Here is a 25,933-nt window from a genome sequence, read left to right as displayed (position 1 = left end):
TTAAAATACCCTCTGGCACCTGTGAGTTCACCGTGGGGCCCTTGGGTGACATAGTGCAGAGTTTGGGAACCCGATGTCTAACTTCTTTAACTCAGCATAGCTTTTTGAGATATATTCATGTTGTTATGTGTGTTAGTAGTTTGTTCCCTTATTGCTGAGTAGTAGTCCATTTCAGAAAATACCAGGGTATATTCATTCACTTGATGGGGGCATTTGAGTTGCTCCACTTCTTGGCTACTGTGAACAAAACCAAATAAGCATTCGTGTGTGAGTCTTTGTGAAGGCAGAAGCGTATTGTCATTTCTCTAAGAATAGAATTTTTGGGCCATATGATAAATGCATGTCTAACTTTATGAGAAACTGCCAACCTTTTCCAAGTGATCGTACCATTGCATTCCTGCCAACAATGTATGAAAATTCTAGCTGCTCCAGTTCTTGCCAATACTCGGTATTGTCAGTTTTTAAAAATTTTAGCCATTCTACTGAGTATGTTGTGTATATTAGCATCGTTTCAGTTTGCATTTCCCTGAAGACTAATGATGAGCATGTTTGCAAGTGTGCTTATTTGCCATTTGCATGTGTGTGCGCGCGTGCGCCTGCACGTGAGTGGTGTCTATTCAGATCTTTTGCCCGTTATTCAATTGGGTTGCTTGTCTTCTTATTACTGAGTTGTAAGATTTTTTTCTTTTTTTAACATATTCTGGGTACAAGTCCTTTGCCAGATATATGTTTTACAAAGAGTTTCTCCCAGTTGGTGGCTCTCCTTTGCATTTTCTTAACAGTATCTTTTGAAGAAGAATAGTTTAAAATTACAATTTATCAGTGTTTGTTTTTTTTCTAGTTAGTACTTTTTTATTTTTTGGCTATCTCAAGGTTAAGATTTTCACCTAGGGCTTCCCTGGTGGTGCAGTGGTTAAGAATCCGCCTGCCAGTGCAGGGGACACGGGTTCGACCCCTGGTATGGGAAGATCCCACATGCCGCAGAGCAACTAAGCCCGTGCGCCACAACTACTGAGCCTGCGCTCTAGAGGCCACGTGCCACAACTACTGAAGCACACGCGCCTAGAGCCCATGCTCCGCAACAAGAGAAGCCACCACAATGAGAAGCCTGTGCACCGCAACAAAGAATAGCCCCCGCTCGCCGCAACTAGAGAAAGCCCGCACGTAGCAATGAAGACCCAACACAGCCAAAAATAAATAAATTTGTTAAAAAAAGAAAAATTTTTTTTCACCTAAATTTTTTTCTATAAGTTTTATAATTTTGACTTTTACATTTTGGTCTAGGATCCACTTCAAGCTAGTTTTTGTGTATGCCATGAAATGAACGTAGAGGTTTGGATTTTTTCCATACAGATTTCTGGTGGTTTCACTAGCATTTGTTGAGAAAACTGTCTTTCCCTTTGGAATTAACTAAAGCCTTTTGCCAAAAATCAGTTGACCGTGGATGTGCTTGTCTGCTTCTGAACTCTGTTCTGTCCCATTTATCTATGTCTATTCAAGATACCTTGATTATTGTAGATTTACAATGAGTTTTGAAATCAAGTTATGGAGAAAGATGTATTTTTAAGTTTGATTTCTTTTATCAAACTGTTTTCTCAAATACTTTATTCTAATTGCTTCTGAAAACGGAGTAAGCATATTTCTTTTTAGTCTTGGACATTAAAGTGACGTTAAAGGCAAGGGAAGTACACTGAGAATATAGCACAGTGATCCTGCTTCAGCACCAACTTTGATGACCTTTGGCCTCAGTTTTCCTGCCTGTCAATGAGAAGCTTTTGACTCTGGAATAGTCCCCCGCAATGTCCCATTTGAATCTAATAACCTGTCATCTTAGATGGATCATAAGCGATTTCCTCTTCTACTTGTGCGCTTTGCTGTGATTCAGGTTTTAAAATAGCCAAGCATAAACAATACTGAAAACCAGATAGCTTCGTGGAAGCAGTGCCTGGCACTAAATGATAACTTAGTGCGCTCTTAGTCGAAGTGCTTCAGGAAAATCTTGATGCCAGTGGGAGGCTTTCATTTATTTTAGGAGCTTTTACCGTCATTCCTTCCTTAGGCCTTTTATCTTGGTGTTTCCCAAGTCATTAGCTCTTGGTTATTGGGTCTGCAGACCAGAGGCTGTGGGGCTGCCTCTCCTATCAGGGTCCATGGATAAATCCCAGGATTGGAGGGAGCTAGAGGTGGTCTCACCCCCTGATCTTCAAAGTGTGGTCCTTGGACCAGCAGCCTTGGCATCATTTTGTCAGAAAAGCAGAATATCAGGTTGCACCCCAGACCTCCTGAGCCAGGTGTGCACAGGTATGTACCTTCAAGGTTGAGAAGCACTGATCAGGCTGGGCGGTGAGCATCGTCTCTGTGGCCTTTGCCCCAGACCGTCTGGCCTCGGGACACCTCTGAGGGTGTAACCCCATTAGAGAACATCTGTTCCATTTGTGGATAGTTCTGTTCAAGTTTCTTTTTTCTCTTAATCTCCGTCAGGCCTCCCATCTGCATTTCCAGGTAGGAAAAGATAGTCAGAGAAAAGTAGAAAGAAGGGATGGTTCCTATATTGTGAAAGTCAAAACATTTCCAAAAATCCCAGCAGACTTCTGCTTACATTTCATCGACGAGACTAACTGTCCCACGGCTCCCCAGACCTTCAGGGGGATCTGTGTGGGCAAGAACGAGGCACATGGTCTTCCCTGACATATCCCCCAGGGTCCTGTAGTGTGCAAGTCTGTGTTACAGTGTTTCTGGAAGGTGCCTGAGAAATGGACAACAGTAGTTACCTCTTCGGAACAGGCTGGCAGTCAGAAGCAAGAGGGACATTTATTTTTCACTTTATATTGTTCTTTCCTGCTGAGATTTTTTTTTTTTTTTGGTAAAAAAACAATGTTAACTTTGAAGAAAGGAAGTTGACAGGAAGTTGACAGAACCCCTTGGGTACAGCTGTCCAACCAGTTCCTCAGAGCCTGGGGGCTTCAGCCTCCGCTGTAAGATGAAAGGTTAGATTAGATCCTATCTTGGACTCCTGGGTCTGAGCCTCTTCCAGTTAATTACACAATCTCCAGGAACCAGAGAAGGGGATTAAGAGTCAGCTCCTTGAGTCACAAAAGAAACCTAGCATCTTGAACAGGTTCTTATTGAGACTTTGTTATGGGCTGAATTGAGTCCCCCCAGTCCCCAAATTCATATGTTGAAGTCCTAACCCACACTACCCCAGAATGTGACTGTATCTGGAGAGAGGTGAGAAGGTTGAGGTCATGAGGTTGGGCCCTAATCCAGTATGACTGTGTCTTTATAAGAAGAGGAGATCTGGACACAGACACACACACAGAGAGGACCATGGGAAGACACAGGGAGAAGACAGCCACCTACAAGCCAGAGAAGAAACCAACCCTGTTGACACTTGGATTTCAGGCTTCTGGCCTCCAGCATTGCGAGATAATCCTTTCTGTTCTTTAAGCCACCCAGTCTGTGGTACTTTGTTACGGCAGCCCTGGCAAACAAATACAGTCTTCTGTCCCTTTAAACTTTTATGGGGATAGTTTTGTATTTTGCAGAATCGCCAGGATAGCTTGAGATTGCGCTGGACTTGGTTACTTCATCTAGTCCTGTCGCCAGGGAACCTGGAAGTACGGAACACGGGCTGGGAGCAGAGCTGGGTCTCTGGCAGGAAGAAGCACGTGTCTGTTACCGTGAGGCCAGCACCAGCCTCTCCCCACGGCCTCATTGCCACGCACACCTCACTTCTGGGTTACTTGGAACCCCTCCTTCAGCTTGCTCGCCTCTTTTCTGATCCATCCTCTATCCTTGACCTTCAAAACCAATGGATGCTCTCCTGCGCTCTTGATTTTTTGCATGGCCTCTGGCTGAGAAGTCCATCTTGACCACAAATAGTTTTGCCTTTTAGGGAAGATCTGCACCTGTGCAGCTGGTGAGATTCGAGGGCGAATCCTGTGTTTAGAGTTACCTTATGATACCAGTTGGCAAGAATATATTCTACTTTTGATGAAGCAGGAAGGAGTGTGTGTGAGTGACACACACACACACCCACACCCACCCACTGGGGTCTCACACCTTCTCCAGCCCAGCACTCTGTCTGAGCCGGATCTTGGCCTTGATGGGGGTCGAAGGACTCTGAAATGGCCTGCAGTCTTCCAGTTTAAGGGAGACTCGATCTTTCCTGGGGCTCGATGAGGGCCAACTTTCTGAGCCGGAGTGGGCAGCGACTGCCAGGCACCCAGGCGTGCCCTGGGAGGGACTCTCAGGCCTGCGTTTCTAGGAGATGCCCGGGTGACTGAAGGTGAGCAGAGGCTGGCCTCGGGGCACTCTGCTCCCTGCCGAGCCCCTCAGGAGGAGGCCTCATTTGTGAGTCTTTGCCAGCCTGCTTACCAGTTTCTTCTCCCGGAAGCAGAGAGCATGGGTAGGATGGGGCAGCCTGGATGGGCAGCGTGTCCACCTTGCAGACACACTGGTGGTGTCGGAGCAGAGAGCCCGCACAGATGGAAATATTTAGGTCCGGCCAAGTGGCATGTAGCTGTGAGATCCTGGAGGACACTGTACTGATTGTGGCTCAGTGGGGAATGAAAAGGACTTCTATTTATATGGAAAATCAAATCTCACCACTTTTTCTATGATTTACCGTTGTTTTCTCACGCCAGGGAGATTTGCCGTGATGAGGACAGAGTAACAGGCCTTTCGTGCAAGTGCTCAGCTTTCCATTGTGCCCGCCACTGCTGAGCTCTTTGAAGCCCAGGAAGGCAGACGCATCTCTGGGTGGAGCGTTTTTCTGGCCGTATAATTTCATCAGCCCTGACTCTGCTCCGTGCTAAGCGTGAGGCTGAGCTCGCAGATAACACTCCTCTCGGTGCCAGTGGGATTCAGTACCTCGTGTGGAAGCAGGGGGTGGATGAACTGGGGAGGTGATGGAGGGTGGCTGTGGAGAGCCCGGGACATGTTTGTTTGCCTTATTTAAGAGATTGTTCTACTTCATGCTGCATTTGCGAGGCGTTTAACTTGAGAAGCCTAGAAAATTCAGTAGAAAATACATTTTCACAGTATTTTAAGCTGGAACAGACTATTTTAAGCTGAACAGACCCTGGAGATGAACCATTTCAGCTTCTTCCTTTTGAAGCTGAAGGCCTGAGGCCCAGAGGAGTCGGGGTTTGCCAGGAACTGGCAGGGACTTAGCACAGCACCAGGGTCAGAACCCAGGGCTCGATGCCAGGCTCCTGGCGCCTTCCCTTCCAGCAGGGATGGTCACCCGGCCTTCGCAAAAGTGTTTCCCTGGATACCAGAGGGATATGTTGTTAATCTTAAAGCCAAGGTTTCAAAAGTGTTTTTTATAATAATTTATTAGAGCTACATAATTCGTGGCAAATAATAACATAGTTAATGCACAAAATGGATACTCTCAATAAAAGCCAATTATTAATTATTATGCTCTGGAGCTCCAGTGGCGCAGTCAGTTAGCGCGCAGTACTTATATAATTATTATGTTCTGGTAAGAGCTCTTGAGCTAACTTAAGGGGGAAAAGGCAGGATTATGTGAAGAGTAGAGCCATCCCCAGGATCCAGGGAAGCCCCTGTGTACCAGGCTCTCTCTGTGTCTCCGTCATCCCGCCGCCCAGTCTGTTGGTACCCGCGGCCCGTCATTCTCTTTGTCCGTCACCCTGTCTCCCGTCTCCGGCCCCCCTGCCCCCGACTTGGTCCCCTCTCCCCGCCTCCATCCCCCGTCTCCCCTCTTGGGTTCCCTCGCATCTTCTGCCCCCCACCTCAGGTGTGGTCGCCCCTCAGTGCCAGCTCCGTCTCTCGCTATGGACTTGCCTCGTTTTCCCTTCTGCCCTCAGACCAGCTTGCTCTGCAGCTCACACGTGATCTGAGTGACTGTGCCCGCCTCACTCTGCTTCAGTCACCCCTCCCCACAGACCAGTTCTGTCTCTCACCCCACTTTCCAGTTCCCAGGGAGCCCTCCGACACACCTCCTCCCGCTTTTCTCACCGGGCGGCGTGTTGCTGCCTCACTCAGGAATGGACTGCCTGTGGCCAGGTGGCCGGCCCTGGTCTAGTTCTGGGGCCGGGGTCCTGGGGGCCTCAGGAGCTCTGGGGAAGGAAGCCGGCCTCGTGCTAAACACTTGTGCATATGTGACCTCATTCAGTCCTCACAGCGACCCTTTGACGTATCATCCCCAGTAGGGATGTGGAAACTTGGGCCCAGCACCGGTAAACCCATTGCCTGGGGACCCACGGCTGACAGGCAGCCTCCAAAGGCCGTCCTGCACCCTCCTCCTCCTCGTGCTGGGCTGTCCGGAAGTTACTCAGTGGATCCTTAATAAGTCAAAACGCTCTGATGCTAAGTAAACGCACTGTCTTTTGCATGAGTTTGGATGTTACTCCTAAGGCTTCTGAGTTATCAGTATGGGCTTGATATCGATAGGATTTTATAAAAACCTCACTTGATCCCCTTGTGGTATCTACCAACAGCTTCACATGCTTGGGATCCAGGAGGATTTCTTTGATCTAGATAAAGTCCTTGTAGAAACACCTAAGTAAGGTTTAAACATCACTCGCTGGTTTGCAGCATTTTTATTAATTTTATTTTATTTATTTTTGCTGTGTTGGGTCTTCGTTCCTGTGCGAGGTCTTTCTCTAGTTGCAGCGAGCGGGGGCCACTCTTCATCGCGGTGCGTGGGCCTCTCGCTATCGCGGCCTCTCTTGTTGCGGAGCACAGGCTCCAGAAGCACAGGCTCAGTAGTTGTGGCTCACGGGTCTAGTTGCTCTGCGGCATGTGGGATCCTCCCAGACCAGGGCTCGAACCCGTGTCCCCTGCATTAGCAGGCAGATTCTCAACCACTGCGCCACCAGGGAAGCCCAGGTTTGCAGAAGTTTTAAAAGCTCCTCCATCCCTTTTAAAGAAAGTGTGAAGCTCGCGTAAATCAAATTTGAATAATGAGTGGTGATTGACTTGTCTCTTCATAACCGCTGGCATCAGGAAAGATTTCATATGGACATGAGAACTGTATGCCTGTCTGCAGCGAGGTGAACATTCCTGGACTATCCTCCTTGCTGAACAAGGGTTGTAAGTACTTCGCTGCATTCCGTGAAATTTGCTGTGATGAAATCTAAGAACCAAGCGGTGCTGGTGAGGAGAGGCTTAGTAGTAAGTGACCTTCCATTTCCACTTCCTCCTCGTTATTTGACCTCCTGCCACGGGGACCTTGGAGGCATCCCGTAAGGGAAACTCCTAATCCCCCAGCAGTGCATTCCGGCTCCATCTGGCAGCTGCTTCCTCTCACACCCAAGGCCAGGCAGGCAGTGGCCTCAGACCTCGATGGGCGGCCAGCGTGAACGCATGTGTGACTGACGCCCAGATCCGGTCCTGTCCTGACTCAGTGTGTTCTCGCATCTCCTCAAGGGAGGAGAGCTAGGGAAGGATGCTGAAACTAGAGGCCTTGACTTGCGGGAGAGCTTTTCTCTGTCACTTGTGCTACTTTTTCTTAATCAAATGTGTGCTTTGGGTTTGTGAAAGCTTCCAGTAGCTTCTCCTACTAGATTGTTTAATGCCATGATGCAAGTGGCACCTCGGCTAGAGTCTGGAATCACACTTGACACTTGGCCAGGGCCCAGATTCCCTGACTGTCCAGCAGGCTGAGGTTTGCCACAGGGCGCCCCCGAGTTGGAGGTGCCCCCAGAACAGGAATCAGCCCCACGGCTGGGCCTGGGGAGACCACAGGGTCCCTTGTGGGCACACAGACCCACCCTCCAAGGGGCCGTGAGATTGTTTAGGAAATGGGGGTGGCCGAAACAAAAGAACCCCATTAAAAAAATGAATGTGTGACATGAGTCCGTTTGTGTAAAATTGTTTGTGGGAGTGAGGGAGGGGCAAGGAAGAGAAAGACATTGAGATGTGATGAATAAAGAAATTGGGAACAAATATAGTTCTCACTCTTAACACGACTGTCAGATGAAAGAAAGGAATGTTGCACTCATGCTTATGGTTTGATTTTGCCTGGTGGAAGAGAAATCAGTCCCAGAAATCCCTGCTGTGTGTATATGTTTTACCTGCATGTCTGAGCCAGGAGAAAGGGAAGGAAGGGTCCACACCAATCCATCCCTGGATACTTGGGAGGTGGGTAAGGGGGGAAAGGGATTATAGCCTCGTCTTTATATATTTTATGTTAATTTGCTTATTAAAACCAGCACTTGGTAACTTTCGTAATTCAAAACAATACATTTAAAGAAATCTTTAAAAAACAAGAAAGCCGTTCTAGGCGGGAAACAGGGCAAAAATTAATTTACACTGGGGGTAGATTATTTTAAGTTTTATGCCTAATGGGCAGTCTGTGTAAATGGTGTAAAACTCAAAGGGTACATAAGGCTGTATGGGGAAAGGAAAGTCTCTCCACAGCCATCTGTCTCTCCTGAAGGCAGCCAGTTTTGCCAGATTCCTGCACGTCCTTTCAAGATGCTCTGTGTTTTTACAAACATAGATTTGTAAAAATAGGGCAAGAGAGAGTCCTGCCCCCGCAAAAAAAAACAGCAGCGTAATGTAAACACTGCTTGGGTCTTTTTGTTGGACATGTTGCTACATATAGAGCTGTCTGACTCCTTTTACACTGGTTGTATGATATTCCATTCTATAAACTAGTCTTATTTAACCAGCCTGCTGCTGAACAGGCATTTCAGTTGTTTTCAGTCTCCTACTTTGGAAACAATGCTGAAGTAAATACCTGCGACTGTATCCTTGGACATTTATGGGTATATCCGTAGAATAAGTATTGTGAAGTGGATTGCTAAATTTCTCTCCAGAGAGGAGGGACAAATTGACACTTCCTTCAGAAATGTGTAAAAGTACTAGATATTCTTTAGAGAACAGTGCTGCCTTGGAGGTGGGTATAATATAAAGGCAGCAATAGGGATTTTAGGGAAGGCATTAGGAGAGTCAGGACCTTTTCAACTGCTCCTCTAAGGTACTTCTCTTTCCAGAAGTTATTTTTGCTCAAACCTTGGTTTTTGTTTCAGATTAATAAAGTCGTGAGGAAGAAATAAACATATAGTGAGCTGCTATTACGTGCCAGACATTGGGTTTGGTCAGTTGCAAATATCATTTAATTCTTGTAGCATTCCCATGAGGTATGTATTTGACGTTTACTATCCACAGTTCACAGATTAAAAAAATGAGGCTCAGAGAGGCTAGGTAACTTCCCCAGGGTCACACAGTGCATACGTGGCAGAGCCAGCTTTCCGACTTTGTCAGAGTGCTCATGTTCTTTTCATCTTTCTCCTTCTCTCTCTCTCAGAAATTTAGTAATCTCTGTAGCTCTAGCATTGCAGAAAATCTAGGGATGCACTGAACGATGAACTAGGTGTATAGTAGAAGACTGGTGTCACATGGTTGAACTAGGAATACGTGTCACTGCTTGTGCCTCAGGAGTCTTTTAAGTAGATTTGTGGGGTGTACAGAGGAAGTCTGCTGTTGGATTATATGGATTGTCCTTAATGTACAAAGGGCTGTGTGGCAAAAATTCTTTAACTCTGAAGGAGACGACACAGCCTAAGTAGGGTCTGCACAAAGCCAGTCAGCTTTTGCTGAGCTCTGGTTATAGTAAAGGGCAGAGGAAAGAAGAGGGGCTGAAAACAAGGACACAAAAGTCATTTTAGGAAAAAAAGTCCATTTAATGAGCTCTAGGGAACACTCAGCCTGCTGCCATACTCACTCATGAATTACAGTGGATTGTTGGTAAGCAAGACAAGAAACCAGGGAACAAGCAAAACAAACAAAAATCAAGAGATTGTTTCTTACTGAACTCTTCTCAAATGAGATCAAGGAATTATGGTGAAATGCCACAGCTGTAAATCATTTCTGCTCCTGGTGGGGTTAGAAAGGGCTTTATAATATTTACCCTTTTTTTTTCAGACAGAATTTAGGTCTGAGCAAAACTTTTTGTGTCCTCCAACCTCAAAGTTTATTGGGGATGGGAGTCCAAATTTGCTTTGACATACCATAAAAAGAATCTCATGAGCAGAGGGTCAAACTAATTTTGTAATATATGAATTATGCCCAGTGTTATTTTAAATAGTTTTTTTTTTTTTTTTTGGTGATACGCGGGCCTCTCACTGTTGTGGCCTCTCCCGTTGCGGAGCACAGGCTCCGGATGCATAGGCTCAGCGGCCATGGCTCACGGGCCCAGCCGCTCCGCGGCATGTGGGATCTTCCCAGACCGGGGCATGAACCCGTGTCCCCTGCATCGACAGGTGGAGTGTCAACCACTGCGCCACCAGGGAAGCCCTTTAAATAGATTTTAAACTAAAATATATAAATAAATTTTTACTGCTCTATATGATTCTGGGTTCTGAAACTTCTGCATGTCACATGCCTGATACATAACACACAGTGTCAGCCCCAGGAGACAGAAAACACTCCAGTGAAGCAAGCCAAAGAAACAAGATTCAAACAAGGTAAAGCGATGTGTAGACCAGGATTTTTCAGTTCTTTCCTGTCATGCTGAAGCTTCCAGCTCGTGAATAACAACACGTTTCCCTTGTCCTAGACACCCAAGAGTATGTCTCCTCTCTTGGGCATAAGAATCTCTAGAGTTACGTATGTGTAGTAAAGAGTGGACCCAGCTGGCATACTCACAATGACCACATTGTGTTGCTCGTACTTTAATACATTGCTCCACGATGAAGTTGCAATAAATGATATATTTGCTTTCTAGTCATGAATGAGATGCCTTATTGGATATACTCCAGGAAGGCCAGAGAAACTGGCTTCTAATCCATATGGAATAATTCACTGGTGAATTTCTTTCAGGATAGCCCATGATTTATCTAGAATATAATCTTTACATATCTGGATCCTTCAAACTAGACCAAAGGGAAAATCTGGGCTGCAAGCCTCAGTTAGAAATGTGGGATGGTGCTATGCTGACAGCTGGTGGTCCCTGACCTGTATCTTCTGAGACTAGAACCCAGTGTGGTGGATGACCAATTCACGCATTGAACAAAAGAAGACCTCCTACAAGGCAGTGTATGTGTTCATTACAGGTACGGCACTCAGGGCTAAGTACCATAAGGACTTCAAGAAAAAAAAAAGGTAACACATGAAGCATATACGATAAGGAGGCAGCACAGTCCAGAGCACGAGCTCTGGAATCACACAGGCTTGGTGCGAATCCCGGCTAAGCCACTACCATCTGTATACCCTGAAGAACAGTCGAAGGTTTAAATGCTGTTTTACCAAATTTCGAAAAAGAAGTGAAGAAAGAACCTATCTGCCGGGAAGGGACATCGTGGGGTGCAGCATCCAGTCGCATCAGGGCTCTGCATCCCCTGCTCAGAAACCTTCTCCGCCTGGCTCATGGTGATGCTGGCAGCTGAGCAGCCCTGGAGAAGGTGCTTCTGTCTCCAGGCCTCGCAGAGAAGCTGGGGAGGTCCCCGGAGGAGGCGGCCACACCCTGGCAAGATCTGGGTGGCTCCTGTGCTCAGCTCTGAGCAGGCTCTGGACTCTGAGCCCCCTGGGGGGGAAGGGCTGGCCGACACGTACCCAGGTGCTGAAGGGCCTGCAGAGCCGGTGCCCAGGCAGGGTGAGCTCTGGAGGAGAAGGCTTCCACAGTCCCAAACAGTCTCCACATGGTGGCCCATCCAGTGCCAAACACCTGCCACCCACAGCAAGAAGTCCCAGCCGCTAGAAAGTCCAGAAGGGGTCGGGCTCTGGGGCCCCGCCCTTTGCCCAGGTTTCTACACGGGCTGGGCTTGCGTGTGCCCCCCACCCACCCTTTGTGACGTGTACAATGGACATGTCATAAGCGCCAGGCTGAGCCATCCAGCGTCCAGTGCGTGCTAGACCTCGGGAGGAGTTAGAAGCTAGGGAGAAGCTCTCCCAGTTTCACACTCTAAGATGGCTCGGCGCACAACCGGTTCTACATGGGCAATTTACTTTGTCAATTTCGTACCTGGCTCCGCCGCCCCGCCGTGGGGCTCTGGTGGGCTGTCACCCGCTGGTTTTGCCCTCCCGGGAGGCTGCCACATCTGACTGGGACCACCCCGCTGCTCCAGCGCCTGCCTTCTGCCCTGGTCCCGGGCTGTCCTACTGGGATCGAGTGCCTTTATCGTCTGGCTTTTACACGCACCAAAAAGGCAGGATCCCATCCAGCAGGCCAGGTACTCCCGTCTGGGGATGCTTCCCTCGGTGAACTGGAGGGACTCGCCAAAGAAGCCCGTGCTGTCTGCTCATAATTCCATGATGTTCGGCCACTCTAGAACCATCAAGATTCCTCCACCGGGGCGCAAATTTACCCTCGTGCGTTCACCACCTGAGCGGGCAGTCAAGGTTAGGAAGCCGGTACCATCCAGTCACCTCCCACTTCCTTGCCCAAAGAAGAGTGAGGTGAAGGTCCAAGAAGAGCCCCGAAGAGGCATGGCAAAGATGGAGGATCACACAGAGACCGAAGGAGAGGACGATCGGAAGAGGGGCCACCGTAGCAGTGGGGATATACCATTGACATCTAGGCCCCAGGAGGCCAGTGGAGTCCTCACTTCCCTCAAGTGCAATGCTGAGCCTCTGGACCTCCTTCCTGAGCACCCAGAAGACAAGTACTGTTCTAAGTGCTTAGCAAATATTAACTCAATCCTCATAATTGCAACCCTATAGGTAGGTATTATTCGTAATATTCACCTTTTTTGGGGGAAACTGAGGCCCAGAGAGGTTGAATAGCTTGTCTAATGTCACACAGTAAGTAGGTGGCAAAAACCCAGGATTAAAACCAGACCGTCTAGACTTTCATCATGTTGCTGTGTCACCTTATTATAAGTTGTGTTTAGGGAAGGGGCTAAGTTGACGAGACTCTGAACTAAAAGCAGAAGGGAGAAATGAGAAAATGAGTGATCCTCGAAACTAGAGAGGATGTAGGCTCAGAAATTTCTGGTGATGAGACCCAGAAGAACAAGAACTTGGTTGGAATATTAACTTGGGGTAGTATCTGAATCCATTGAGAAATGCTTTTGTTTTCTTTAAATTTTAGAAAGGCCAGTTGGATGAAGATTAATGAAAAAAAAGTAGAAAGGAAAAGAATAAGTGCCTTAAGTGAGACATAACCTCTTCCCTCTAAGTAATAGGGGTGGAGGTCCTGTGGGAAAGGATGGAGCTCTCTCTACCAGGTTTGTTAGCCAGGATGAACAAGGAGAAAAATGGCAGCCATTGTACCGGTTTTCATGATCCCTCAAAAGCAAGGCTTCAGTTTCCAAGAATGGCAAATGGTAGCATACCTACCGTGTGTCAGACATGCCACTGTGTTTCCAGTTTCTCCATTTTAATTGGAGAAATAGTTCCTATGAGGTACGCATTAGTTCCCTATGGCCGCTGTAACAAATTACTACAAATGTGGTTGCTTACAACACACTGATTTTCTTATGGTTCTGGAAGACAGAGGTCCAAAACCAGTTTCCCTGGGCTGGAACCAGGAGTTGACAAGGCCATCCATCCTCCTTCTAGAGGCTCTAAGCGAGAATCTGTTTCCTCGCCAGCATTCCTTGACTTCTGTCCACATCAGTCCAACTCCAACTTCATCATCACATTCTCTCTGGAGTAGAAATTCCCTCTGCCTCTCTCTTACGAGAACACCAGTGGTTACATCTGGGTCCATCCAGGGAGTCCAGGAGAATCTCCCCATCTCAAGACCCTTACTTTCATCCCATTGGCAAAGTCCCTTCTGCCATTTAAGGTGACATTCACAGGTTCTGGGGATTAGAATGTGGACATTTGGGGGCAATGGTATCATTCAGTCTACTACAAGGTAGATGCTATTATCTTTCTCAGATGCAGGAAATGAAGTTTAGGGAAGTAATTTGTCTCAGGTCTATAATTTCCAGAGCAGAGATTTAAATTCTGGCAGTGAGACTTCAGGACACTCTAAACAACTTTAATCTGTGTCCTTAACTACTGCATAATCCTTGTTTAAGAGTCACACTTAGGTATCAAGACCCAATTGAATAAAACACTATGTACTGTCTCCTCTTTCACTTTGTTTGTCTGGTGTATTTATGAAGCTTGCCCAGAGCAGAAGAGTTCAGAAAATTGTTATGCAGGTTTACTAAGAGAAAGCATTTACTGTTTGATATGCACTGAGTAATGGAAGGCTTTTTTAAAATAGAATATGCCACCAAGTAGTGTTATCACCATTTTACATATTTAAACAACTAGACAACGACAACGAAAAGCTACAGATGCAAAGGTGTCAGGGACATGTCTAAAGGCAGCCTGCCAGAAAAAGGGCTGGTACCAGATGCCAGATGCCCAGGTCTGAATTCATCCTATCCAGTCCTGATTAAGCACCTGTTCAGAGGGATTGTGGCTCATCACCCAACACCTGAGGCTTTATATCCCAGCTTCAAGACGGAAATATTGTACTGACCACTAACTCATAATCTTCTATCCCCATCCTTTGTGGGACAGAACTTGGCACTTCTAAGATCCTTTTCTGCTTGAGAAGGAGCAGAGCAGCCTTTGCTCCTCTGGCTGTGACCTACCGTGCTTTGCAAAGGTGATGTGGCGAGTGCAGCTGCAAACCCATCTCCACTATCACACATCTATGGAAAATTCCAGTCAGGTTTTAGACCCAGTCACAGTACATTTTTCTGAGGATCAGTAATGATTTGCTGAGGATCAGTAATGCTCTGCGTATGCTGGCTGACAAGGGCATGATCTCTGTGCTTACTGGACTCCATCTGTCGGCTCCTCTCTGACACAGTTGTCCGTGGGATTCCTTAGGAATATTTGCGGTATTTAGGCACAATTTCAGGAGCTGCTCTTTCCTGTATCCTCTCATTTCTTAATCAACGTTTCCCAGTTAAGACTATAAATAATTCAACTTGGGTGGGTTATCGGAGGCATTCTTTCCTACTCTACTCCATTTGAATCTCTGTGCTCTTTAAGTTTCACATACGTGGCATCACATATCTCCCATCATCGCTATTTTCAGCAGTCGGGGCTACAAAGGTAATTGGCAAGTTCATTAGCCTTTCCATTTCTTTCCCTCTTGGTTGTTTAAGAGTGATTTGCGGGCTTCCCTGGTGGCGCAGTGGTTGAGAGTCCGCCTGCCGATGCAGGGGACACGGGTTCGTGCCCCGGTCTGGGAAGATCCCACATGTGGCGGAGCGGCTGGGCCCGTGAGCCATGGCCGCTGAGCCTGAGCGTCCGGAGCCTGTGCTCTGCAACGGGAGAGGCCACAGCAGTGAGAGGACCGCGTACCGCAAAAAAAAAAAAAAAAAAAAAGTGATTTGCTAAAGACTGTGCGTTTCGATGTTTTGCAAAGCTCAGTGGTACAGAGACAATATTGGAGTTCTGCCCTGTAGAAATAGACCTTCTGTCAATTTTTCTCCTTCTCTTATAGAACAGAAAAGAGATTCATCTTTCACACAGTTACTCAAGGTTTCTCTACTTGCATTGCCAAGGATCTGGATAGGACTGGGAGTACTCCACATTTTCTGTTGGAAGGTACTTTGCATTCCATAAAACTAAATCCACACCATATGAGAACTTTAGTCTAACCTCTCATCTACTGATTCATGAAGTTTGACTCACTGAGATTTCCCCTCCTCATACTATTGTGAAGAAAAGAATTGTTGGCCAAATCCATGGTCAAATTATGTTTCCTATGTTTGTATTATGTTTCCTAGTTTGTCAGTTATCTTTATGTTTGGATTGCCTTTTGTCGTGCAGAATTCTTTAATTTTTATGAAGTCACATCAACTCTTTTTCTTTATGATATCTCAGTTTCATGTTCTGCTTAGGGACAGACTTCCTCATAACAAGAATATGATTTCTTATCCTATTTTACATTCTTCTAGGTATTTGTTTCTTGCAGTAGAATATTACCAAATATATGCTGCACATGCAGTCCTCGCTCTGAACAGTTTGCCCATGCATGAATTTCAGTTACCATGATTTAGTGAAATAATCCCAGGACCCCAACAAAACAATCAAATTTCAGTTACTGCCATATTAACTGTGAGGAAGTGCATAAAGTACAAACTTCACAGCTAGTTCTTAAGTCCACAAATCTCCCTGGATATAACAGATGTGTATCATGATCAGTAAACAATCAGGTCCCTTCTTTCAAAGTCTGTAGGTGCTTGGTCACTGTGCATGTTATTCAGTTCACGTATAGACAGCAAGGTCCATGTATTGCTTGGAATTGAACCGTTTAATCTTCAAGTATTTTGGAATTTTCCAGCTTTGTTTTTGTTATTGATTTCCAGTTTGACCTCACTGTGGTCTGAGAACAGACTCTATATGATTTCTGATGTTTGAAATTTGTTAGAGTGTGTTTTATGGCCCAGAACGTGGTCTTTCTTGGTGTATACTTCGTGTGAGGTTGAGACAATGTGTATTCTACTCTTGTTGGATGAAGTGGTCTGTAGACATTTATTGTATCCATTTGGTTGATGGCGTTGTTGAATTCAGCTATGTCCGTACTGATTTTCTGCCTGATGGATTTGTCCATTGATGATAGAGGGGGGTAGAAATCTCCAACTATGATAGTGGATTTCTCTCTTTCTCCTTGCAGTTCTATCAGTTTTTGTCTCATGGATTTTGATGCTTTCTTGTTAGGCACATAAGCGTTAAGAACTGTTATGTCTTCTTGGAGAATTGACCCCTTTTTCATTATGGAATGCCCCTTTTTGTGCCTGATAATTTTCTTTGCTCTGCTTTGTCTGAAATTGATACAGCTTCTGAAACTTTCTTTTAATTAGTGTTAGCATGATGTATCTTTCCCCAGCCCTTTACTTTTAAGCTATATGTGCCTTCATATCTAAAGTAGATTTCTTACGTTTGGATCTTGTTTACCGATCCTCTGTGACGATCTCTGTCTTTTAATTGGTGTATTTATACCATTGGTGTTTAAAATGATTACTGATATCATTGGATTAATATCTACCATAGTTGTTACTGTTTCATATTTATTGCCATTGTTCTTTGTTCCTTTTTTATATTCCACTCTTTTTCTGCCATTTCTGGTTTTAATCAAGCATTTTATATGATTCACTTTTCTCTTCCTTGAAAATCCAGACACGGTGGACTGGTGAAATTAACTGCAGTGCATAGTCCTTTAGTGATGTAGTGTTACAGAAGCATTGCATAGTCTTATGATTAGGTCTCAGTCCTATAATGAGCATGTGCTCCTCAGCTATGAATGTCACAATTGCCTCTCAGTATTTTCCCTCACCTTAGGCGAAATGCAGTGGCTGGATATTTCCCTTCCCCCAGGTCAGTTAGGCTCTGACAAAACCCCATAGGCCTCTGGTAAAACAGTTTCTCCTGAGGGCAGGCCTTATGAAGAATAGCAGAATGCTCTGGTGTTTTCAAAATTGCTCCTTTCACCCTCCCCCTGCCAGAATTCCAAGGGGACTTGCCTTTGACCTTCACCTGGTAGTCACAAACTGGTAGAGCTCAAGAGACAAAACTCGTAATAGGATAGGGGCTTCCCTGGAGTTTTTACGTCACAGACTTTTCCACACAAGCCTCCAGCAATCCGTCAAATACAGTTCAGGTTTTCCTACCTCACTATTGGTTTCCACAGAGATTTCTGCTCTTGGGTTTCTGTTCCGGTAAGTTGTTATTCTCTGTATCTGCTATTCTGCCTCTCCAGTTTTGGGCACAGTGATTTTTCCTGTGACCTCACTTCTCTAATGAATCTAAGAAGAATTGTTGATTTTTCAGTTTGTTCAGATATTTACCTGTTAGGACAGAGTGGCAACTTCCAAGCTCCTTCCATGCTGGACTCAAAACTAGACGTCTCATAAGTCTTTTTACAATGGAATAAAATGTTAATTCTCAATATTTCTGATGTTTTAGGTTGCACTGTATTAACTAAATATAAGGTTTACTAAATTTTAAGTCTATCTATAACTTTATAACCAACAAGAGAGTTTCTAGTACTTTTGTCAGAAAGATTTTAAGGTCATAGAACAACAATATTTTCCCAGTCGATCATTAAGATCAACTTTGCGCAGTTCAGCTTGTATGATCATTTTTGTAGTTCCACAGTGAGGACAGCCTGTATTTTATTTACCCTATATTTTATTTCTCATATATACATGGGTTCCTCTTCTGGTTTAATAATATACTGATGTACTGTTATAGCTTATTAGATTTTTTTTAAACTACTGAAATTTGGAGTGTGTTTTGATATTGGATAAGGACATTTCTTTCCTCATTACAACTTTACCCTACTTTAAAATATCTGCTTTATGGTGATAAATCCCTCTTGATCATAATGACTTCTTAAAAATACGTTGCTGGAATCTATTTGCTAATATTAGTTAGAACTTAAGATCTTAAAAGAAATGTGCTTCTAGTTACTTTTTGGGTAAATTTTCCATATCTGATTTTTGTATTAGGACTCTTCTAGCTTTTTTAATACATTGGAAAATAACTGATGTCTTTCTAAGGTGTATATCTTTGATTATATTTTCTAATTTCATAAAGCTACTTGTATTCTCTACTCAAAATATGCGTAAATATTGGCTGCATATAACATCAATAATCAGCCATTTTGTCCAGATTTTCAAGTGTGTTGGTATAAAGCTAGCATAGTATTCTTTTGTAATCAAAAAAACAAATTCTCTCTGTTTTATAGCTAGTCCCATCGCTATCATATTTGCCAAATATTGCTTATTTTACTGGTCTTTCTTTTGGTTTTATTTGTCAAGTTGACTGCTTTTCTTCTCTATTTTTGACTTTCTCTTGATTAATTTTGTCCTCCCACTCTTTTGGATTTACCTTGTTCTTTTTCTACGTCTACTGTCCATTTCCTGTAGCTTCAAGAGCCATTTTCAACAACTCGGTGAGCTCTGCCGGCTGTGTCACGGCCACTTCATCATATGCCATTAAAACCTAATCTCATACACTGAGTGAAGACTCAGCAGCCTTATCTTGCTTTCACAATTGTTCTATGGCCTTGCATCCTTCTTCTTCTCCTAAAGTAGCACTATCATCAGGGAAAATTCTAGTGGGCCGCATGCTACTTATAAGGCTTGCCTTTCCTCCAGTTTCATAATAAAAGAAAAAACATTTCCACCCTTTTTTTGATGTTGATCGAAAATTTAGCAACACTTCTCTGCACTGTATTCAAATCCAGAAATATAAGCAAGTCTTCATGCACACAGGCTCACTGAAATGTCATAATTTTAAACTGTGTATGACCTTGGACAATGACCTTTCCAAATACTCCATGAAATGTCATAATTTTAAACTATGTATGACCTTGGACAATGACCTTTCCAAATACTCCATGCTCCCCCTTTCTTCCTAGGTGTTCGGAGTTTTTCATTCCTACAACATCTTTTACACATGGTCAATTTGTGTCATAAGCTCTTCCTCCCTCCCACTCTGAGTCTATATCCAAAGGAGACATCATCATTATTTGAAGAGATGTCTGTACTCCCATGGTCATTGTAGCATTATTCACAAGAGCCAAGGTATGGAAACAACCTAAGTGTCCATAGTAGATGAACAGATAAAGGAAATATGGCATATATATATATATATATATATATATACACACACACACACACACACAGAGACATATACATACAATGGAATATTATTCAACCTTTAAAAAGAAGATAATCCTATCATTTAAGACAACATGGATAAAACTGGAGGACACTATGCCAAGTGAAATAAGACAAATAGTGCATGATATCACTTATATGTGGACTCTAAAAAAATAACTAAATAAACTCTTCCTTCCCTGGACATTTTCCTCAGCAGACTCTAGCAGCCTCTACTATGCGTCTCATCTTTTTTTCTTTGTACCATATCACAACCCCAGGGAACCTGGGGTAAATACAGGGAACCTGTATTTACTGATGTGTATCTAGATTATAGTTTACCATTGTTCTTTTTCTTCGTAATCCATTCCTTCCACTTCTGGCATCAGAACCTCATTTTTCCTTTGGAGAAGTCCTTGTGATTCAGGTAGGCTGGGTGTCTCCTCGGCAGTGATGCTCTGACTGAAGCACAAAGCCCGTGTAATCCTACAACGTTCTGAAACAGTATTGGCCATAATGACTTGGCACTTGCAGTCCATAGCAGAATGCGTAGGTGAAGGATGTACGGCTAGATAAAGGCTAGAGCCACAGTGAGGAGGAAAACAGGAGGGCGATGGCTCCCACATCGGTGAGCTGGGGTGGGGTTCGGGGGCATGGCTGCAGCGAGGATGAGAGCTGACACCAAAATACAGGGCAACAGGAAGCTTGCTTAGGTGGAATTGTTAAAAGTGTCACTGCTAAGAGGAATGGGGCCATTTATTATTTTTGAAAGTCAAATGTTTGTAGATTGGCAACTGTCTATACTTTTTGTTTCAAATGGCTTCATTAGACTAATAACCTCTGATACAAATGGGCTTCAATTAAAAAGCTTGGATATAATTTGGTGTAATATCTCAGCTCAAGAAATAAGGAGATTTTTCCTCCCATAAAAGCCAGGGTAAATTTTCTCGTAAGTGGTAGAGGTTATTATGGTACTTACTCATTTTTTCTGTTCATTTAATCAAAATTGGTGCAATTTCCACTTGATGGAGATTAGATGGTGCTCTTTTGAGCTAATGTTGTGAGTCAGTCACTAGACTACTTTGTGCTTCAAGACTGAAAGAAGCCATTGTCCTTATGTCTTCTTGCCCTTAGCCTTGTCTTCTCCGGGTAGTTCTGGGGGATAGTGTTGGATGAATTGAAGCTTATGTCTCACCTCTAAGTGATGATACTCTTCAGCTTACAATAGGCAGAGAGTAATTCCCTGAGATGGAAGAGGAAGCCAAGCTTACAGGTCTCTAGATGGTTAGAGATGGAGGGAGTATGTTTACCTGGACTTACCCTGCCATAGGTGTCAGCTCTTACACGTCTATCCCTCAGCAGCAGACGCTGGTGTGTTTCCATATTACTGCTATGCCCTGAAAGTTTATAACCATCAACTATGTTTAACCACTTTGATCTATTAATTTAATAGCCATTGGTAGGTAGTGTCACCTGCCAATTATTATTAGGTATTAGATAGTATCTACTATTATTATTATTAGAACTTTCTATATGATTGAGTATAGCTTCAGTTTGAGTTTCATCTAACAGAATATACTTTTTTGTTTTACAAATATCACGTGAGACACACATGAAATAATCATAAATAAAAGCTGAAAAAAGAATCTCAGCAAAAAAGATGCATGCTTATGTGACATTTCTGCCTTCTAGGGCTTTGCTCTGAGATTCCCTAATTTTTCAGTTTGGAAGTCATGGGATATGGTAAATGAAATGTATCCTTCCCAAATCTGTCAAGCATTTCATTTTGGTGGGGAGGGTGGTCACGCTGTAACACCAGTTGGTGTTTCTTGCTGATAGTTTGGGGTTTTAGTTAACTATAGGGTTTGTTTCTAATTGAGATATAGTTGAGATGTAATTGGCGCACAGTCTGAAAGTACACAATTTGGTAAGTTTTGAGCTGTGTATTTACCCATAAAGCCATCACCACAATCAAGAAAATGAACAAATCCCCCTCCCTCGGGAGTTTCCTCTGGGTCACTCCGATCCCTTCCTGTCTGCCACCTCCACCCCAGATAACCACTGATTTACTATAGATTAGTTTCCATTTTCTGGAATTCTATATAATGGGATCATACAGTATGCACTCTTTTCTGGTCTGGCTTCGTTTCCTCAGCATAGTTATTTTTGGCTTCATCTGTGTTGTGTATACCCATGGTTCATTCCCTTTTATTGCTGGCCTGTATTCCATTGTATGGATATACCACAGTTTATCATCTGCTCACCTTTTAATGGACATTTGGGTTGCTCCTGGATTTTGACTACTTCGGATGAAACTGCTATGAACATTTATATAGAGATCTTTGATTGGGTTTATGCGTTCTCTTCTCTTGGGTAAAAGTCTAAGAGTGACTAGCTGGATCACATGGCAGGTGTATGTTTCCACTTTTCAAGAAATGCCACCAGCAGTGTTGGGAGTTCCAGTTCCTCCAGTCCTCACTAACGCTGGGTGTGGTCAGCCTTTTTTGTTTAGACACTCTAATAGATGTGAAGGGTATCTCGTTCTGGTTGTGGTTGCATTTCCCTAATGAGTAATGATGTTGAGCATCTTTTCATGTGCTTATTTACCATTGGTACACCTTGATTGGAGAAATGTCTGTTCAAACTTTTTTTTTTTTTTTTTTTTTTTTTTTTTTTGTGGTACGCGGGCCTCTCACTGCTGTGGCCTCTCCCGTTGCGGAGCACAGGCTCCGGACCCGCAGGCTCAGTGGCCATGGCTCACGGGCCCAGCCGCTCCACGGCATGTGGGATCCTCCCGGACCGGGGCACGGACCCATGTCCCCTGCATCGGCAGGCGGACTCCCAACACTGCGCCACCAGGGAAGCCCTGTTGAAACTTTTGCTGCCCCCTTTTTATTGGGTTTTTTTCTTCTTACTGAGTTTTTAGAGTTCTGTATATATTCTGTATACAAACCCTTTTATCAGATACATGCTTTGCAAATCTTTCCTCCTAGTCTGTGTCTTTTCATTCATTGTCTTTGGAGGAACATAAGTTTTTAACTTTGATGACGGGTTTATCATTTAGAAAGAAACTATTTTATTCACAATATCAAAAGTACTTTAAGACTTATAAAAACACTTCCACTTTCAGCTAAGATAGAGTAACAGAGACTGTATTTACTCTTGCACCTGGGAAAAAACTCCAGTGAAGTATATAAAATAATGATTTTCAAGACCCTGAGCATCAGGTGACAAAGGACAATGATCCCGAGATATGGGAAACAAATGAGGTGAGTCCCATAATTGGCCCAGCGTAGTGCCTTGAGAGTGTCCAGGCTGCGGTGCAGGGGGCGGAGCTGAGACAGACCCTCTGAATTAAGGAGCCCAGGGTGACCAGAGTTTGCAGGACACAGGACCGGAGAGAAGAGACCTCCAGAGGGTTCCCTGGAGAAGCCAGCAGGGTGCTGATCAGCGCATGTGTGTGAGCAAACTCTCTGAGACTGGGGAAAGTGGGCGGTGCTAAGGTCTCATTTCAGCTCCTCCTACCCACCCCCAGAGCGCTAAGTAACTTGTGGCATCTCTGTTCCCTATTCCCCACCCCCACTCTCTAAATAACCCATTTCCAACGATAGTTAAGAAGAGGGCATTTTTAGCTACACTTAACAGGTCTTCCTAAAGAGTCTCTGAGTCTTGTAATTCTCAGAATTTAGAATACCTTTCAAGATGTTGGCATTAGAATCTTCCCAAATGGGTCTTGAGTTTGGCATGACTTTTAGTTTGTAAAAGATGCGAGAACCAGGTAGGACAGAAAAGCAGAGTGAGTTCCAGAGCGGAGCACTCCTGGGTTGTGTGCCAGGCCTGGCGTGTGGAGGAAGCAATGATACGCCGAGAAGTCTGACACCTGCCCAGCTGGGCCTTCGTGTGCCCTTGGGAAGAGGAGGGTGTAGACTGTGGCCCTGACGGCCTGACTGTGCGCCACACCAGTGTCAGATTTGGAACCACAGACCTGAGGGAGCTCGAGAAGCCGCCTTGTATATGCCATCCACTTACGGACTCATCAAACGATCGATTCTTCTTCACCATCTGTCTCAGGCCTGCTATGGTCCGGGCACTGTGCTGGATGCTTGGATCCAACAGTGAGCGTGAGAAGTCCCCACACTCGTGGCTCTTACATTCTAGTAGAGGAGACACACCATCAACCAGTATATGTCAGGTGCACAGAAGCACCATAAGAAAAGTAAAGCAGGTGATGGGATGTGGGTGACCAGGAGGTTGGGGGTGGTCAGGGAGTTCTTTCTGGGGTGGTGACATCTGAGCAGAGACTTGAATGAAGCTTGTATGGGGAGGGGGATGGGGACCTAAGTGGTGAAAACGGGGTCCTGAGGTGGGAGTGTGCTTTATAAGGAAGCCAGTGGGGCTAGAGCAGGATGAGGAAGGAGTGAGGGGCAGGAGAATGGAGCAGATGACACCGGACCCTGCAGATGTGTGAGTGACAAAGGAGGCGGCAGAGGATCTGAGGAGATGAGTAACATGGTCTGACGTGCCCTGGGAGGGAATTGCTCTGGCTTCAGTGGGGAATAGACTGTGGGGTCAGGAGACCGCCATACATCCGGGTTGATGGTGGCATGGACCAGGGAGCTGAGGAAGTGGTCGGATGCCGATGGGTTTGAAGCTGGAGCAGTGGGACGTGCCGATGTATTCAGTGTGTGGTGTGAGAGAAGAAGGGCGTAAAAAATGACCCCATGTGTTTTGTCCAAAGTAACTGAAGGACAGAGTGGACACTCACAGACACGGGAAGCCTGGGAAAGGAGTAGCCTAGTGGGGCGTGAGGCCAGTGGGAATCAGGAGTTTGATTTTGGTGTTTAATCAGTGTTTAATAGGGAATGAGATCTCATTGATATTCAGGCCGGAAGTCAGGACTGGAGGTGACCTGAGACCACGGCCAGGGGAGTGGACTGAGCTACCCCGAGAAATGGTTCTTTCCCCTGAGGAAGCCAGTCCTGTTTGAGGGTCCCATACTTTCTAACGGGTGTCAACACTTTTCATGATTACATTTTCTTTGCACTGAGGCTTCATTTGAAAGCCAGCTGCACCTGCCCGCAGGAAGGTGTACCTGAAAAATAAGAAAAAAATAGACTTAAATAATTAAATAAGAATTCTTTCTTGTTCACAGTTACAACTTTGCAGAGGCTGGAGAGTCTAAGGAGGGCTCGGTTTCCATTGGTCGTGCAATGTAACATTTTTCAGGACGCCAGGGATGCTTTCTGTTTAAAATGGCCTCAAGTCCAGGCTGGATCTTCTGGGAATGAAACTTGGGTGGGGGGAGTAGATAAAGAAAAGCTGGTGTTGGAAGAGGGTCCTGGCTGGAACACGGTCCCAGTAGTGTCTGTTTATGCAAGTGGGAGATATTATTCATGTGCAAAATAAGGCGGCTGAACCGTCTCAAGCTTTCTTCCAGCCTCCAGCCTCAAGGCTCTGTGGGTCTGACCCTAAGTCTGTGGGGTCTCTCAGCAACCCCTCACCCAGAGGAATTCATTTCTCCTGCCCCCTCCCTTCCTCCAAGAAAACCGATCCGCAGGAATTCTTAGCTTCGTTCTGAGACCTGAAGCCAAAATACAGTTTCTGATCATCCTTCAGGACTTCAGGTGCCTCCCTTAGTCCTTCAAAACCAGGTCGATTTTGACAAGGCTGCCTGGCCAGTGTTTCAAATTTCAGTTCAGGTCCTAAAAGTTCCTCCCGTTTTTCAGTTGAAAGGAGAACTCAGGTTGGAGGGAGACAGTTTTAGTCTGAAGGCTTTTATGAAACTGTCTGTATTCACTCACTCCTCTGAGCCTGGAGCCGTTTCCAGTAAGAAGGAGGTGACAGGCTCTCCAAATAAAGAGTCACCTTTTGAAAGCACTCCAGCCCAGCAGCATGGGGGCTTTTGATGATCCTGACTTGCGTCTTGAGAAGGGGGCAGGCCAGCGCTGGGTTTGGGCTCTGTTCCTCCCCCCGCCCCCCCTTAGCGTACTTTGATCTGTGAAGCATGTCTAATCGTCGGCCAAGTCTGCTAGAACTTTATCCAGAGCCGGAAAAGGGGAAATATTTTTCCTTTCTTGGGTGGATTTGTATTTATATAAACCCTTAGCAATGCTGATGGAGCCAAGTGGCCGGCACACACGTCTGAGGAGCTGGAATGACTGAGTGGCGGGAACAGGCAGGGCAGCGTGTCCCTCTGTCCCTGGTCAGCTTTGACACGGGTCAGACCTACTGAAGGTCAGGAGAGGGTGGTATAAGTCTTCACGTGCATTTTGCTGAAGGATGTGCTTGTTCGTAAGGCCGTTTATGCAATGGCTTGAGCTGAGCCAGCAACTGATGAGTTAACTCCAGGTCGTAACTCCAGTGAGACACCTGTATGTATATGAATGATTCGGTCA

General features: G+C 45.1%; 1 protein-coding gene across 6 annotated transcripts in view; it reads left to right on the top strand.

Moving 5' to 3' along the window:
* Positions 1–25,933, top strand: part of MFHAS1 (multifunctional ROCO family signaling regulator 1) — a 109,926-nt gene that overhangs the window by 53,437 nt on the left and 30,556 nt on the right. For 4 of the 6 annotated variants that reach the window (XM_019921346.3, XM_019921349.3, XM_019921348.3 and 1 more), the window contains exon 2: positions 6,976–7,062. The exons of the other annotated variants lie outside the window; for them this stretch is intronic. In XM_019921346.3, the coding sequence (XP_019776905.2) occupies positions 6,976–7,062 (87 nt within the window). The remainder of the gene's footprint in view (positions 1–6,975; positions 7,063–25,933) is intronic. 6 annotated transcript variants of the gene reach the window in all.

The sequence above is a fragment of the Tursiops truncatus genome, chromosome 21 (genome assembly GCF_011762595.2).
Source record: "Tursiops truncatus isolate mTurTru1 chromosome 21, mTurTru1.mat.Y, whole genome shotgun sequence".
NCBI classification, from domain to species: Eukaryota; Metazoa; Chordata; class Mammalia; order Artiodactyla; family Delphinidae; genus Tursiops; species Tursiops truncatus.
The sequence above is the reverse complement of the archived record's forward strand: the minus strand, read 5'-3'. Positions and strand labels throughout refer to the sequence as shown.